Source organism: Scleropages formosus, chromosome 7 (assembly GCF_900964775.1).
Source record: "Scleropages formosus chromosome 7, fSclFor1.1, whole genome shotgun sequence".
In the NCBI taxonomy this organism is placed as follows: Eukaryota; Metazoa; Chordata; class Actinopteri; order Osteoglossiformes; family Osteoglossidae; genus Scleropages; species Scleropages formosus.
In genome coordinates this window covers 8,854,248-8,870,703 of record NC_041812.1, presented here as the reverse complement: position 1 = coordinate 8,870,703, position 16,456 = coordinate 8,854,248, and the positions used below count along the sequence as shown (strand labels likewise).

The window sequence follows — 16,456 nt, the reverse complement described above, 5'->3', positions numbered from 1 at the left end:
GAAGTTGCAACAAAATTTAAAAAAAAATGCGAAAAAGTGAGAAATAAGAGGGAGAGGAGTGCAGATGGGGGTGATGTGAACAGTTTCCAGTTAGGAAATGTGAGACAAGCAATTCCCGACAAAAGAGCGCAAAGCAACACACCAGCAGCCTCTCCATTCATATATTCGCGTTGTATCACATCACCGAACATGAGCAAACATGTGCCACACGTACTAATTTCATTGAGTGGAGGAGGGAACTGCAAACATGTAAATGTGTCTGACTTGTGAATAGCTTTTTTTTTTAAAAAAAATCAGATTGTTTATATCACTTGTGAATTTCTATATTGTATCTACAAAGGTATGCAAGGCAGTGGAGTGCACATAGCAAGAAGATGGGAGCCTTTGACTGCGAAAACCTCAAACACAGTGCCAATTGTACCCCAGAAAGTTATGTGCAATCATGGGCAGTATGTGTAGAATACACACACACACACACACACACACACTTTCTGAACCGCTTGTTCCATACGGGGTCGTGGGGAACCGGAGCCTAACCCGGCAACACAGGGCGTAAGGCCGGAGGGGGAGGGGACACACCCAGGACGGGACTCCAGTCCGCCGCAAGGCACCCCAAGCGGGACTCGAACCCCAGACCCACCAGAGAGGAGGACCCGGACCAACCCGCTGCACCACCGCACCCCCATTGTGTAGAATACTTTTTGCATATTTCTATTTATTTCACTAGTGCATTTTCTCTGAAGCAACTTGCAATGTTAAGCTATTTTTAATTCTTTAACAATTTACACAGCTGGGTAATTTTCACAGCAGTAATTTTACAACAAGTGCCCCGATCAAGGGTAATGAAGCCAGACGTGGGATTTGAACCTGGGTTCTTCAACGCCAAAGACAGTGGCTCCAACTCCGACACCTCCTGCTTTGTAAAACAAACTCGACATATTGAAAAAGCAACAGAGGCAGAACGACTATCCTCTACATAGTCTGCGCTTGATGCACTTTCAGTCAAATTCCCTGATCTTTGCGCGTTGCACGTTGAACCTTTCGGTTTGTCTCTGCGTGACGCTACAGCAAACGCTCTGTGTTGAAGATCCTCAGCTTGATCATGTAGTTGAAATACACAAAACTCAGGGTGACCAGAAGATTCTTGACCAGGTAGAGTACAGGGGTCACCAGACCAAAGGCAGCGATGAGAGCAATGCGGAGGATGAGGAAAGGGAAGTCCTGGAGCCAGACCCCCAGCGAGGGCCCACAGGGGCTCTGAGGGGCTGCGATGACCCGTAGGGATGACAGGTAGCTCACTACGTAAATGGGAAAAAGCCAGTTGGACAGGTAGATGGAGGGCAGTGAGGCCACTCTGAGCATCTCCACCGTGTCCAGCCAGAAGAGGAACCCGGACACAAAGAGTTTGGAGCGGGGGTCGTGAACACGCAGCCACCGGAGAGGGCCGTCCAGGTCTGGCTCGTGAGCCACAAGGGAGGTCAGGACCGGGCCGCTATAACGGTGGAAGTCCGCTGACCCGTTGGCTCTGGTCCACCTTTCATCTCCATGGTCATCAAGCTGTCCCGTCACCGTGGAAACCGACTCCGTGAGAACGAGCGCCGGGCCCGGAAAGGCCGCGCTCGTCGCGATCTCATCTGCACGGGAAATACGAGAGCTTCAGGGCACTCGCTCTCCACAGATCAGATCAAACTTCCTGCCGAACACACGCTGGAAATGAAATGAAAATGACTAAATCGCATTTCGCTCGTTTCGGCTTTTAATGACGATTTCCTGCTCGTATTCTGCAACAGTAGATGCGCTGATTTGGGAACTGCTCAGTATCAATAGTGGGAAGTGCTGCCTTGTGCACACAGAGCACGGTGACTCATCTTTATGTTGAACACTAAACTGGGATAATGGTCAAATTATCAGAAATCACAGCTTTATAACTTTTTTCTGTGAGTGCTCTGTATTTTACCATGGTCATTGCCTTAGTTTAAGGGGTACCACTCTAAACCCCGATGATTGTGGTGGTGCAGGCTGCGGATTAGATGCATACGCAGCGAAACAGGCCCCATCAGTGGCATGAAAGACTTCCAGTTAGGAGCTTAAAGCAGAAGTGTGGTGATGAATGTACTTCTGTGGCCGAGGGCAGAACCCGCGACCTTGAACCCGGTACCTTGGCCTGTCAAGCGCCGTGGACGGATCCTCTCTATGACGTCCACGCAGATGAGCGAGAGCAGGACCAGGGACACGGGCAGCTCGCCGAAGGAATCGTACTCCCCGCTCTGATGGATCTGCACCTGTCACACATGATGGGGGGTGAGGTGGCAACACCCCTCAGTCACTGACATGAATTTTTCCACGACTTTCCTGATTATTTGTGTGCTGAACTGTGACAACTGTCACAAGGTTGATTTAATTATGTTTCACTTTAGCTTTTTATTTTCCAAACAAATAATTATTACTGCCTTGGGATGGATGGATGGATGGATGGATGGATGGATGGATGGATGGATGAATGAACGAGCGAAGGTTTTTCAGGTTATTATTTCATTACTTAGCCTACCTGACAATAGTTCCAAATTCAGCTCATACTACATATGTCAATATTATCCAGATTTTCCTTATCTGGCCCAGTGCTGTTCCAATCTAAACTGGAAAATCGAGACTAAATAATTGCCTTGCTTATCTGATAATCATAAACGCCTAAATAGTTTTTTGCCGTTGCTTCACTGTGAAATTTTTACTCTAGTAATTCACATTAAGAAATGTTTTGCTGCAGAACAATGTCAGTAGACGACAGCAGTAGAGGAGAAGTGACTCCGAAACACCGTTCGCCGATCGAAGCCCTTGCCTTCCTCTTGCCGAGACGACAGCCTTTCAAGCGTAACCGTAAACCCCAGAAGCGCAGTGTGACTGATTGACCCGATTGCTACAGGAAGGATTTCGGCACAACTGGGCCTGTTGCGCGTCGCCGCCGCTCGCTGTTGGGAAACGCTGACCGGGGCGTCTTCCTTGAAGAGGGTCTGAGTCATGAGAGATTCGCTCAACAATCAACCGCAGGAAACCCAAACGCACAAACCGCAGCACAGGGTAGACTGATCACCACCAGGGATGCTGAGTTCACATCCCTTATTACAGAGCTTTTATTTCTTATACACACACAAACACGCACACACGCTGGCCAAAACCGCTTGTCCCAAGCGGGGTCGCAGCGAGCCGGAGCCTAACTCAGCAACACAGGGAACAAGGCTGGAGGGGAAGGAGACACACCCGTGACGGGATGCCAGTCCGTCACAAGGCACCCCAAGCGGGACTCGAACCCCAGACCCGCCAGAGAGCGGGACCCGGCCAAGCCGCTGCACCACCGCACCCCCCGTACACACACACATATATATATATAAAATGTTATTGATGATAAAGGCAGCGGTGACTGGGGACACGGCAAGTCTCCTCCTTTGGCCTGGATTTGGTGACAGGATTTGCGCTGAATCACCGCAGCGGGAGGAGGAAACGGGCCGCTTCTCAGTTAAATTTGCATGTTGCTCGTTCCTGTCAGGCAACACAAAGCGCTGCGTGCGCATATTTTTGGGACCTTTCTCGAAAGAGAGATGTGACAATTTTCAGCATCATCGATGTGAGCAAAGGGCCAGACTAAGTAAGAATTGCGCTTTGTGGGGGGTGCCGTAGCGGCTCTGAAGCAGCTGGCCTCTAAAGGGAAGAAGGGCAGAGGAGCCGCTGCTTTCACGCGGGGGGGAGGGGGACGGGGTGACACGGTCAGACCGCTGCTCGCACCCTGTGGCTTCCTGGCCCTCACGCAACCTCCCGGCTGGAGGCCCGCCTCGCAGGCATGTGACTGCGGCGTGACTGAGGCCGAACCCCGTGGGCTGTACGGCGCAGCGGGAGATAAGCAGAACAAACACCGGTGGAAGAGAACGAGTTCAAAGGAGCGTTTTTTTTTTAAAAAAAAATAGGTGAAGATGAGGTTGGGGTCACCTGGGAGCTGGCGACGATGAAGGCGAAGCAAGGCAGTGTGGAGAGGGTGACGAACACGAGGCTCACGGGTCTCCTTGGACAGATGGGAAGGGAACAGCGGTTAGTCTAGCTCCCCCTGGGGTTGGGGTCCAAACACCTCTCATCAGCTGGTTTATCCAAACGTTCAGAAGAGAAGTGGAGAGCCCCTCTGTTGGTGTTCCCCACCCTGAATCAGTGGTTCCAGATCCTCTCATCAGCTTCCTCTGTGCAAGGTACCAACACGGCGGACTCCCCCCCCCCCCCCCCCCACGTCCAAGTCACGCTCACCAGCTCCTCCTCTCCCTGAAGAAGCCGGACCTCCTGAACACCAGGTACTTGACAGGCAGCCACACCAGCAGGGTCGTCGTGGCAACGTAGGCGATGGAGGAGGCCACGATGAGCCAGTAGGCTACGCTCGGGTCCCTCGAGGGCTGCGTGCCCCCCTGGGCTTGGCGAACGACGCCCGCAAAGCGCTGCATCGCCACGAAGACGGGCGTGACGAGCCCTGCAAACTGCAGCAGCTCAAAAACGAGCAGCTTGGCCTTCTTCCCCGACACCATGCTGCCGGCGTGCGTGTGGACCGACGGAGGAAGCGTGTTCTCCTCCCTGTCCCCATGTGCTCACGTGATCCCGCCAGGAACACGCCAGCGACTGCGTACTTTTATTGCGGAGGCCCCCCGGTCACGCCCGCGTGTTTTATGGGATTCAATACGGGCCTTGAGAACGGAGGCGTTCCCTCTCGTACTGGCAAACTTGTCTGAGCAGACCGCGTGGGGGTGGTGGGGCGCGCTGCCGTTCGCATCAAGAACACGGGGGTCAATAGGAGTGTGAAAAATAACGTGGAACAGGAGAGACGCCCTGCAGCTACCGTTATATTTATTCATTTCTCCGATGCTTTTCTCCAAAGCGACTTCACGTTCAGGTACTTACAGCTATTTACCCGTTTTACTGGAGTAATTTAGGGTAAGTACCTTGCTCAAGGGTACTACAGCTGGAGGTGAGATTCAAACCTGCGACCTTTGGGCCCAAAGGCAGCGGTTCAAACCCCTGCCTACCAGCTAAAGATATATAAATGGAATCCAATTGTGTTTGCGTTCAGGACACGTCTACGCGTGGATGGAGACAGTATTCCGCACAGGAGGGGTGTGCGTGCACTCTCACACACACACACACACACACACACACACACACGAGGACTACTAGTTCCTGAAAACAAAAAAATAGACGCAGGCAGAAAGCTGCGGCACAAATCAAAGGTCAACGGACCATTTTATTGAAGCCATGTAAAGGTTTCTCGGACGGAAAAAAAGTCTGGAATTCAACTGCGACAACGGGATTCCAGAAATAAACGGCAACATTCGGTTTTTTTCTTCAACGGATAATATCGACTCCGTACGGCGACTACCTGCCAGAAACAAACTCGGGAAAAACCGCACGAGCAAAAGCCAGTTCTCGCACCGAGGGCCGAAGAAGGTGATCCGACGACCAGCTGCTGGTAGAAGCAAACCGCCCCGAGCGAGGAGCATCATTACAGCTCACTAGTTCGCAGTGGTGGCCTGGAAAAACGAAATAAACACGCCGAAATGTATCCAGGATGGCATCCGCGTCCTCCCGCTGACACACTCGCACACCCGTACGCGCGTGTGTGTGTTTGCAATAAACATCTCCGGCGTTTCTCGGACCACCATGGCGAGTTTCTCTTGAGCCCTTTCGGCCAAGTTCACGTCATTCTTATGTGGCGTTTCCATTATTATGTCCACCTAGCACTTATGCACTGTAAACCCAGACAGGGTGCGGGGTTTTAGGAAGTTCATGTTCAGCATCCAGAACTGAAACTGAGTCACAAAAACAGGAAAAGAATTCACGAAGAACTAACATTCAAAACTGGTAAAAAATGTCTGAAAAATATTGAAAACTGCATATTTTTTTCAGAAATTACCTGCAGTATGGAAACTTAATATAAAAGATACTGAAAGACATGATCGTATGAGGGAAGACAAATTCATCGTTATATTCAGTATTTAACACATATTGTGGATGAGCAGGCGTGACATCGGAGGCCTTCCGTTCTGCATATGATGATGATGATGATGATGATGATGATGAGAGGAAATTTAACTCCGCACAGTGTTGCGGACACACACGCTGTTACGCTCCGAGTGTGTCCCGTGTCGCCGCCAGGATCAGCCCGCGCCGTCTCCGTTGCACAGCGTGTGCGAGATGACAGCAGGTGCTGTTAAAGCGAGGGCTCATGTGACGAGCGCAGTTTTACACACTGCTGACGGGACACATGCTCTTTTATGAGCTCGGTAATAAAGTGTGTGTTTCCCGCGTGTCCCACACAAGCGAGGCTGACGCAGCGCGGATGCGCCGAGTACCCGTAAAGCAGCCGGTGTGCGAAGGTAGAAGGGCGTACAGCGGTCACGTGCTCCACTCAGCGCCGGGTTATGAACCTAAACTGGGAGGAGAAAAAGACACCGAGTTCATCTCAAGTTGGGACATTCCAGTGGGCCAGCAGGTGGCGCAGCGGTTAGGGTTAAAGCCCATTGATCAAGGTACATGCCATGAACTGATACCCAGATGTAAAAATGGATGAATCACAAAGGAGCCACTTTGAAGTGAAGGATTGGAAGTCATGGATAATAATTATAATGATAATAATAATAACAAATGTTTTTGGACCGCTTCCAAAACTGGGCTCAGTTTGAAGGCTGTATGTAAAGGTATTAATAATTGAGGGTTTTTTTGAAGCGTGTTTCAATCTGAGTCACACACTCCGCACGCGCAGACGTCCCGCTCTCACCGTCCCGCTCACAGATGAATCCCAGGCGGTCGTGGCAGAAGAAGTCGTTCCAGTAGCCTTGGTGCACCATACCGGCACAATCCTCACCCTGAGGGTCCCTGCTCTTCCAGTTGTCCGGCTGACCAGGTTTCCACCTCCTGTGAGCCAAGAAACCCGAGTGGACAATATGAGGTCTGCGGGTTCGAATCCCCAGGGAGGGAACTGCTGATGTAGCCATAAGGTGACCAAGCGGAGGAGGTTGAAAGAAATACGCTGCAGTATTAGTTAGGCAGAGGCAGGACATATACACACTCGCACACACACTTATACGATGGACTCACGTGAAAACGGGTAGGGTTCCATCCACCCAGCGCCAGGTGTCCTCCTCCTCTCTGTCGGTCAAACCCAGCCAGAAGAAGCTCCGCCCAGCTGCCTCCCTCTGCACCCATTGCTGAAAGAGAGGAGAACATGTGCGTGTGTGTGTGTGTGTGTGTGTGTGAGTGTGCTGCTCATCACCAGCCCTTCTGGAAGCATCCAGTCACCTCAGTTTCCCATAAGCAGACCCCTGGGTCCCACCTGCTCCTCCATATCACTGATGATGATCATAGATGAAGACCTTGAGCCACAGTTCTTTTCTGCTTCTTCAAAGTCCGCTCTTTCCGAGGAGAAGTAGTAACATCTGTCCCTGAAGAGTTTCCACGGCTGAGGGCAACCTGGAAAACAGAAACACACCTTCTCATCACTTGTCCTTTTGCGTGTTAACCTTTATCAGATGCTCCGCACAAGCCTTGAGAGCACATGTCACGACCCCAGATGACCCCTTAGCATCGGGGTCCAGAGGTCCCTGTTCTCACCTGGAACTCTAGTTGGTGTCGCCTCTCCTTTCTGAACCAAAGGGCCTCCAGGGGTTAGAGTGGGATAAGTTGGTTGTCCTGGTAACCCTGGAGGTCCTGGTGGGCCGATAGGGCCAGCTGGACCACGTGGCCCTTCTGGTCCAAAAATTCCATCTGGACCTTGAGCTCCTGGTGGGCCCTGTGGCCCCTGCGGTCCTGGCTGCCCCTGAGGACCCACCAGTCCCTTCATGCCAGGTTCTCCCTTCTGCCCTGGGGAACCCACAGGTCCCCCTAAACCAGGGGACCCTTTGGTACCAGGGCTGCCTGGAGGCCCCGGTTGACCTTTGGCCCCTGGGTTCCCTGGGACTCCCGAGATGCCGCTTGCACCCTTGAGTCCAAGCAACCCGTGGACCCCAAGATCCCCCTTTTCCCCCTTCAGTCCTGGGGGCCCCACAGAGCCCTGCGGTCCCCTCAGTCCTGGTGGACCACGTGGACCAGGAGGACCTTCAAAAAATAAACATGTAAGTTTAAGAAACAGCCAATGACAACACACATCCTTTCCTCACTTCGCCAGTCAAGTGTCCTCAGCTCTCCATGTGTCCTCTCGCTGTGTCTGACTTTCACCACCAGAGGGCGCACATATAGCTCCTCCAGCTTTCCGAAGAAAGTGCTTACATTTATTTACATTTTATTTGTTCACTAGTGCCATTTCTCAAAAGTGACTTACAATGACTATTACCGACTGACCCCTTTATCCATCGTGACTTAGACTGCTAGACGCGGTAAACTCCCTACTGTCAATCCCCATCAAATACAGTAGGGCAACGTAACATTCTACTATGGATCTTCTTTCCCTCCGTTTCTTCTCACTCACCTGTCAGGATGGTGAAGTTGCTGATGAGCTCAGAGTGCCTGCTGTCCACCATCTTCATCTCCTGCACGACCACCGAGAGGTTGGTCATCTCGCCGTCCAGCTGGGCAGCCAACTCCTCCTGTTGCGACAGCAGGCCAGCGGCATCATCTCGCAGGTCCGCCAAGCTAGCGTCGAGCGCCAGAAGGCGGTCCGAGTGTCGGATCGAGACCTCAGCGCACTGGTGCAGCTTGTTCAGCTCGCTGCTCAGGTTGCCCAGCGGCTGGCCGGTGACGCTCATGTTCGTTGTGATGCGGTCAACGCCCTGCTCGGTGCGGTCCGTCTGCATCTCCAGGCTCTCAAACGTGACAGATGCAGCCTTGCTGCGGCCATTTACTTGACTCAGCGTCTCCTGCAGATTCTGTCTGAGGACGCCCACCAGCGCCGAAGTGTCGTGTATCTGCCCAGCTAGAGTCACCACCTGACCGCGGAACTCTTCCAGCACCTCCCTGCTGGAGGCAGACAAGGCGGAACTATTAGCGGTGCCAACCATCAGGCCCTGCAACGTCTCCGTCAGCCACTCGGCATCCATCCCCAGCTCCCGCAAGCCCCGTTTCAGGTCCTGCGCATCCGTGCGGAGCTCCTGGGCGGCCTGGGCAGCTGCATCCGCAGCATGCTCTAGGGCTACCAACATCATCCGCTGCCGGGCGAGCGAGAGGTTGAGGTGGCTCACGCTACCCAGTGCCTGGCCTCGTTCCTGCATCTCCTTCTGGAGGTCTGCTCGCAGCGACTCTGTGTCCACCTGCAGGGCAGTGACTTGATCACTGCTAGAGAGAAGGCTGAGGTTTGCGGCTCCGACCGCGGCGGCATGGAGACTGACGGTATTGTGCAGGGCGGCGAACCTCTTCCATGTCACTTGCCCGGCACCCTGGAGCCGACTCAACACCGCCTCATTGCTTGTGGCCTGGTCTGCAACGTCTCTCAGGTGGCCCCGCAGGGCCTGGATGCTGGTCCACAAGGCCTCCATCTCATTGCCGGTGCTCTTCGAGGCCGCCCAGGTCTTGTTGTCTAGGAAGGAGAAGGTTGTGTGTCTTTTACTGGTTGAAAATGTTCTCTTTAGTACTGTAACATAGAAACTACCCTAAATGTATATACTGTGTGGAATGTCACAACTTGTACACAATTCCACAACTTGTATTTATCCATTTTTTCCCATAGATGCTCCTGCGAACCAGTTCAAAACCAGTCTGGATGGGCTCACCATGCTTCTTCAGGTCCTTCTCCATGTCTGCTATCTTCTCCCTGTGGAGCTCCAGGTCTCGACTCACATGGTCCACCCTCTGGGCCACTGGAATACAGGCGCGTGGGGGGTCCATAATGTCAAAGAAATGTTTAACAAGGTGCAGAGCTCTAGATGGACCAGAACCAACTTCTGTGACTCCACCCTCAGTCAACCAGAGCTTCACGATCCTGAGAACCTCACCACAGCCTCAGCAGTTTCAGGAGGCCCAGTTTTCAGACACACACAGACGCAGCCCCTCTCTCTCTTCCACCCCCCACAGCACAGCCAGCTGTTCTCCAGCTGTGGAGCCCAGCAGGTCCCTTGTCTTTCCTGTCTCCCTGTTTATTTTGCATTGCGACGGAGAGGCTCATGTGAACATATGGAGCTGCAGCAGGAGACAGAACCACTAACCAAGCGGATAAACACTGGAACAGCAGGGGGCACCGTGGTTAGGTACTTACACCCATCATCCAAAGTTCTCTGAGGCTACAATTGTCGGGATCAGTGTAAGTAACCCAAAATGGCCAAAGTACTTTTTGATGGACAAAAACATTGATAAAAACACCGAGTCGTCAAATAATTAAAGGCATGTGAAAAAAATGAGCTAAGATTAAGTAATTATTCACGCACATCTGAAGGTACGATTTCGGTTCTCTGTGGGTTTGGCTGGCTGTGCTGTTGATTCGAGGTCCATCTGGGGACAATCACTGCACGCATGTGACTAGGACAGAGTCACATTGTGTGTATGTGTGCGTTTGTGCTGAGAAGCACTAAACGCAACATTAAATGGCAAAACCTGTTATGGGATCAAACTGGACCAGAACACAGCCGTTACATGTAAAGCTTCACCACTGCATGATGAGGGCGCTGTGCCTTATGCAGCGAGATCAGCCTCCGTACCTTTGCAAGCCAGCGCAGCCACGGCAACGGCCAGGACTCCACAGAGCACATAGAGCAGGGTGACCGCTGCCTTCAGAGTCCACTCCCGCCCGCGCTCACCACAGCGGACGCCATCCTGGACTGCTGTAACGGAGTCACATGGCAGCTGGGGTCACTCACCTCTGTTTGACCACATCATACAAACACAATTGTAAGTATATATGTGGATGTGTGTTTTCATACAGACGCACACAGCTGAATTACACAGCAACCTGCGCTGGGTCTCGGTCGCAATCCCATGCACACCTGTACGGCTCTCAGTCCGGTCTGGACTTCGGCTCTGCTTGCGCATACGGTCGGCTTACATTTCCATTCATTCATTTAGCTGAAACTTTTCTCCAGAATGACTTACCAGTTAAGACTACTGACAAGTACTCATTTAACAGCTAGGTAATTTTACCAGAACAATTTTTGGTAAGCACCTTGCGCAAGGGTACTAGAGCAGCAGGTAAGATTAGAAGCGGTAACCTTCGGATCCCAAGGCAGCAGCTCTAACCATTATGCCGTCAGCTGCCCGTCAACCTGTTTCACCATCATTTCAGGGTAAGTATCTTGGGTCAAGAGTACTGCAGTAGGAGTTAGGACTAGAACCCAATACCTTCTAGCTGCAAGGCAGCATTTCTCACCACTGTGCCACCTACTGGTCACAGACAGGAAGCCGCATAATGCAGCTCCAGGGAAACCAACCCTGTTGTTCACATTTACAGTCTTTGCATGTATTGCCCAACAAAGATACACAAGGTCATTGGTTCCAGATGTAATGATAGAAACATTCTTAGCATAATTGTTAAAAGCTGGGAAGTTTCCTGTGAAAACTGCTGAACATTCATCACAAAGTACTTTCAGATCATCAGGGGATTTGGTAAATAATAAAAAAATGAATGAATTGGTGGTTAAATGTGAAACAAACAAAAGAGTTGACTGGAAGAGGAGAAGCCGTGGAGACGTTGGTTTGGTTTCCAACAAGGCTAAGGAGCAGGAAACTTTTTCAGGAGTCCTAACCCTCAGCAAGGCTCCTCAAGATCTCAAGACATCATTGTGCACTGAGCACTCACACACACACACACACACACACACACTCATCAGGATCCCTTAAGATCCTTCTACCCCCTGTATGTGGGACACTGTGTGAAGCCCACAGCACCAACAGGACATGCTACTGGACCCAACACAGGACTTAATGCAAACTAGGATTCTGACTATGAGTTTTTGTTGCCATGGCAACAGGCATACACATATACAGTCCACATTTTCATATGCACAGCAGTGGGACAGGAGCTCCGGCCCACGTTCCACACATTGCTTTCACTCCTGAGGGACGACCTCGGCAGGATGTCCTGCCAGCTCCTTTTTCTCATTTTTTACAACACGATTCCAAGAGCTCTCTCTAAAACACTAACTTTTGGAGCACAAATAACTCAGACATTTAGGCTGCAAACTGGGCTCAGAGTAACAGAAATAACCCCACCACCCCTTTACTTTGTTGGAACAGTCTAAAAATGTGCTGGTCGTCAGGAGTTGGAGGACATAGAAAAATAAACAACGCATGTCCTTTTCTTTCCCGGCTCTGTGCTGGAGTAGAGGAGACCTGCTCAGGACAGTTTTGGGTCGTTGCAGGACACTTTCTGTTACTGGACTTCTGAGCTTCTTCTGAGGTGAACAGCTGCAGCTCTAGGTTGGACACAGTAGTGTGGAAAGGACACAGGATGGACTGAGGCTGGACCCAGGTTGCACATGGACCGCATGGCCTTGTACCCAACATGAAACTGAGGACAGATGGGTGAAGGCAACTTGAGGGACTCTAATGTCTGCACTCATTGTAATTTTTTAAAATACTATTCATTTTTAATACAATGACTGAAAATTAAAAGCAAATCTCTGCTGACTCCTGTTCAATGCAGACTGTTGACAGATTCATCACATTTATTCATTTAGCTGACACTTTCGTCAAAATTTCTTAATGTTAAGCTACTTACCTGTTTATACAGCTGGGTAATTCTACTAGAGCAAGAACTTTATTATTACAGCTAGAGGTGAGATTGAACCTGCAGCCGTTGGGTCTAAAGACAGCAGCTCCAACCACTAAGCTACCAGCTGTGCAACATCCCTCCACATATTGATCAGTGACACTCAGGATCACCGGACACGAGCTGTGAACTGCGGAAGGGAAACGAATTGAGGCGCTTCCTCCCACCGCTTGCATTTCAGTGCTCTTTACTGCCACCTACTGGCTTGGAGGGTAAACAAGTCATTCACGAAGCAGAAAATTTTGAAAAAAAGATGAAGAAATTGCAATTAATGAGTTAAATGGAAGTTTTGATATTTTCAAAAATGTGTAACTTTGCTTTCCAGAACTCAGGGAGCTAGTGAATACACATAGATAGGTAGAGAAATAACTTCTGCAGACTTTGTGCCACAGCGGTGAACAATTACCTAGTGAATGGAGAAGATTCTCAAGGATCGTGCATTTCAAGTCCAGCACTTGGAGACAAACAATGTCCTACCCAGAAGTCCATGCAAAAGTGATGAGCGGGGGGGTGGATTCACGCCGGACTCACCCAAGTGCTGGTATCCAAATGAGTGGGTCGGGACCTCATCCTCCTCGTCTGTGAGGAGGCCGCAGGGACGCGCTGCCATGTGGTGAGAAAAGAACAGCAAATAACTGTCAATGAAAAAAGCAATAAAGTAAATATGATTAACTAAATATATTTATCCATCTGAAACCAATCTCAGAAATATGATTTTGTATTTCCTAAGGAGACCAATAGTCTAACTTTGATTTATTTTTCTCCTGAAGCCAAAAAACTATTGATAATTCCCAGAAGACTAGACCTGTAAAGAAACAAGCAGTTTAGAAATTTTTAAAAATAAATAATCTTATAAAATCAGAACAAAAGCCTTCACTGGTCCTTACTATTACACTAGAGGAGCAAATGAAAGCAGCTGTTGTCAGAATAACTTGCATCCCTGAAAAATGATAAATTCAAATAAAATGAATAAGACACAGTCAGACTCAGGTTCGAGGAGCACAGGGAGTGTGTGGATGTCTTGCACCTTCTAGAGGACTTTGGGTTCTCCACATCCTCAGGTAAGAAGGTACACACACACACACACACACACACACACACTGCCCGAAACCGCCTGTCCTAAGTGGGATCGCGACAAGTCGGAGCCTATCCCAGCAACACAGGGCGCAAGGCTGGAGGGGGAGGGGACACCGCCCCAGACCCACCGGAGAGCAGGACCCAGTCAAACCCACTGCACCACCACGCCACCCCCAGCTAGAAGGTAATTATCATCAATAACAGCAGCTGACACAAAGCATACAGTTAGGATGGCTGCACTTTAGACAAATGTCTCCCTGTGATGTTATCGAACGTACATCTGATGTGATGCACAAGTGGCACAAAAACACGAGCGCCAGGAGCTGCTGAGTGAATCACACCGGTGCTCTGTGGTCTCAAACACCAGCACAACCCGCTAATAAATAAATCAACACATTTAAATAAATGAACAAAACGTCTGTGAAATGCTCAAAGGTGGCTAATAGAGGAGTGTGTGAGTGTATAACACCACCAGGTGTAGTCCAGGAGGCTGTGCTGTTCCACTCTGGACCTTCATGTGTTTTATACTCGGAAGAAACTCCACAAGTAAAACCCAAGGTCAGACTAGTGGAATCGGTCTGGATCATCCAGGTGTGTGAGGACAGTGTCCACCTGGTGTGAGACATCCATTGGTTGGTAAATGTGTGTGTGTGTGTGTGTGTGTGTGTGTGTGTGTGTGTGTGTGTGTCACTGCACTCCGTTCACTTTGACTGCATGCCACTGAGCAAAAAAAAAAAGCTAACGGGACAAATATTTGGTGCGCTGAAGTTAATACTTTCGACTGAGCTTTTAACTCATAAAGCTGTGATACGAACACGAATGAACAATAACACCCATAACAGTCAAGGTCACACCATCAAGAGAAACTCTTACCTTTCGTCGTCATTCTGTGAAGAGCTGCTGTTCTCTGAGGACGTTCTTGTCCGAGTTCTCCTGTTTAGCACCTGGACAACATCTGGTCACGTAACGTCACGAGGGCATGCACGCACGCACGCACGCACGCACACACACATACGCACACAGGGCTCCTCCAGGGTAACTCCACCGAAATCCAAGAAAAGTGAGAGAACCTCCTCCCGTGCTCCAACATGAAATCCAAAGCAAACATTCAGATCTCAGTAAATGTCTGACTAAACCCTCCAGTGAGAGTGAGGAACGGGGCGAGAGACCACCCACTGGACCCCCCCCCCCCTCCTTCTCCATCAGCGCATTAAGTTATCTTTACTCAGTTAATCTGCACTGTTGGTCAGTCCAAACAGTCCTCACGTCTGCCAGACTTTTACACCACTTGAATACGGAACTTGTGGTCGAAACCAGAACTCTGCTTGGTCCGCAGTGTGTGTCCAGTATACTGCCGGGCCCTGCTAATTTATACCATATGGGGCATCAGAAAACTGTGTAGGTGAAGAACAAGGCAGAGGGCTGGACAAAATATCAGAAACACCATATAAAAATCACAATTTGTACAGCAACTATACAAATGTACTAAGTTTAATAATGTTATTAAATGTTGTTCAGTTTATCTGACTGCTTTGTCCAAAGCGCAAAATTATCCGTTTATACAGCAGGGTAAGTACCTTGATCGAAGGTAAAGCAGAAGCAGGGAGTCAAACCTAAAACCTTCAGATGAGAAGTTTACAGCCTTAACCACTACGTCACCCACTGGAATGCGGTGTGGCTGTAAAAGAAGCCTGAGAACTAGGAAAGGTGAGCGTTGAAATTCACAATTGCTTATCCTAAAGAAGAAAATTAACACGCTCCATCTTGAAACACAAATCGCATGAATCACAGGTCTAGATTTTGGACAAAAGAGGGTATTGACCTGGACTGAGCCGAGGAGCCTCTCCCCTTTCTTAAGCATGCGGGTAAAAGTGAAGGATTTTTCCAACCTGCAGGTCCAGGCGGTTTGGCAGGTAAACATCAGGAACTGGATCACTGACACTGCTTCCAGGTTTAGGAGTCCAACACCTGAGAACATCTTCCATATGGTCAACCCCCTCCCCGTGAATTTAATATTGATGCTCATTGTCATTGTTCTCTGATCATTCATTCTAAGGTGGTCCCATAAATAAAGGAAGGAGTCTATAGCACCATGGTGGTGGTTAACATCCCGGATTCATCATCAACGTGAGCACACTTGGGGAGCTGGAAGTCCACGGTGCCCCCTTCATCCAGCTCAGGAGGTGCTGACCCCATACCAGCAAAGTGCCAACGACGTAGAGGAAGCCCAAGAAGCAATGAGACAAGACATAAACTCATTAGCAGCTGCAGCCATGAGACAAATACATGGTCTAGGAGGTTGTGGACCACCACCACATCCATTCCTGACAGCTGGGGAACAAATTGATCTGACCCTGTCAAGCTCTCTAGGTCTACAAGCAATTAAGACCACTAACTCATCACTGTAAAATACCCTGGAAACCACTTCGATCCCAAATCTGTCTCATCCAACCAATGCTGTGCCAAAAACAGGCAGATTTATGAGAGTGTGTTGCTGGTCTGGGTGGTGGCCAAGAACATTATGAGCCACAGCATTAAGCCCCTATTAGGAAGAGGCGGAGCCGCCTTAGGGTGAGCTTCTACAGGGGCAAGCAGAAATCCTCAAGGCATTTCAGACAGGAAACGGCAGTGTCAGAAGGGGAAAAGCTTAATTTGAAGTACAGCTTCATG

At 50.0% G+C, this 16,456-nt stretch overlaps 2 protein-coding genes across 5 annotated transcripts; both read right to left on the bottom strand.

Moving 5' to 3' along the window:
- Nucleotides 1-1,056: 1,056 nt before the first annotated feature.
- Nucleotides 1,057-4,911, bottom strand: LOC108937563 (transmembrane protein 236-like). The gene is made up of 4 exons (XM_029253771.1): nucleotides 4,285-4,911; nucleotides 3,979-4,051; nucleotides 2,159-2,282; nucleotides 1,057-1,634 (listed from the first exon to the last, which is right to left on the bottom strand). Exons 1-4 carry the CDS (start codon nucleotides 4,554-4,556, stop codon nucleotides 1,063-1,065), a joined length of 1,041 nt encoding a protein of 346 aa, XP_029109604.1. The 5' UTR covers nucleotides 4,557-4,911; the 3' UTR covers nucleotides 1,057-1,062.
- A 330-nt stretch (nucleotides 4,912-5,241) lies between these two features.
- Nucleotides 5,242-14,961, bottom strand: LOC108937625 (collectin-12-like). Of its 4 annotated transcripts, none has more exons than XM_018757655.2 (10): nucleotides 14,660-14,961; nucleotides 13,241-13,344; nucleotides 10,644-10,766; nucleotides 9,723-9,809; nucleotides 8,486-9,529; nucleotides 7,633-8,115; nucleotides 7,355-7,491; nucleotides 7,120-7,229; nucleotides 6,800-6,936; nucleotides 5,242-6,449 (listed from the first exon to the last, which is right to left on the bottom strand). In XM_018757655.2, the coding sequence occupies exons 2-10, from the start codon at nucleotides 13,317-13,319 to the stop codon at nucleotides 6,442-6,444; spliced, it is 2,208 nt and encodes a 735-aa protein (XP_018613171.1). In that variant the 5' UTR covers nucleotides 13,320-13,344; nucleotides 14,660-14,961; the 3' UTR covers nucleotides 5,242-6,441. The 4 variants fall into 4 exon arrangements, with proteins under 4 accessions (XP_018613171.1, XP_018613169.1, XP_018613168.1 ...); XM_018757653.2 differs by having other exon boundaries at nucleotides 5,242-6,454; nucleotides 13,241-13,312; XM_018757652.2 differs by having other exon boundaries at nucleotides 13,241-13,312.
- Nucleotides 14,962-16,456: the final 1,495 nt, after the last annotated feature.

What these genes read in the sequence shown, in the direction of transcription:
- LOC108937625 (XM_018757652.2), bottom strand. An exon ending in ATTTGGATACCAGCACTTGG is followed by an intron (nt 10,767 to 13,240) that starts GTGAGTCCGGCG and finishes ACTCCGTTACAG; the next exon opens with CAGTCCAGGATGGCGTCCGC. An exon ending in TCAGTGATATGGAGGAGCAG is followed by an intron (nt 7,230 to 7,354) that starts GTGGGACCCAGG and finishes CCTCTCTTTCAG; the next exon opens with CAATGGGTGCAGAGGGAGGC.
- LOC108937563 (XM_029253771.1), bottom strand. Translation starts at nt 4,556, where the DNA reads ATGGTGTCGGGGAAGAAGGCCAAGCTGCTCGTTTTTGAGCTGCTGCAG. An exon ending in TTCAGGGAGAGGAGGAGCTG is followed by an intron (nt 4,052 to 4,284) that starts GTGAGCGTGACT and finishes CATCTGTCCAAG; the next exon opens with GAGACCCGTGAGCCTCGTGT. An exon ending in TCATCGTCGCCAGCTCCCAG is followed by an intron (nt 2,283 to 3,978) that starts GTGACCCCAACC and finishes CATGTGTGACAG; the next exon opens with GTGCAGATCCATCAGAGCGG.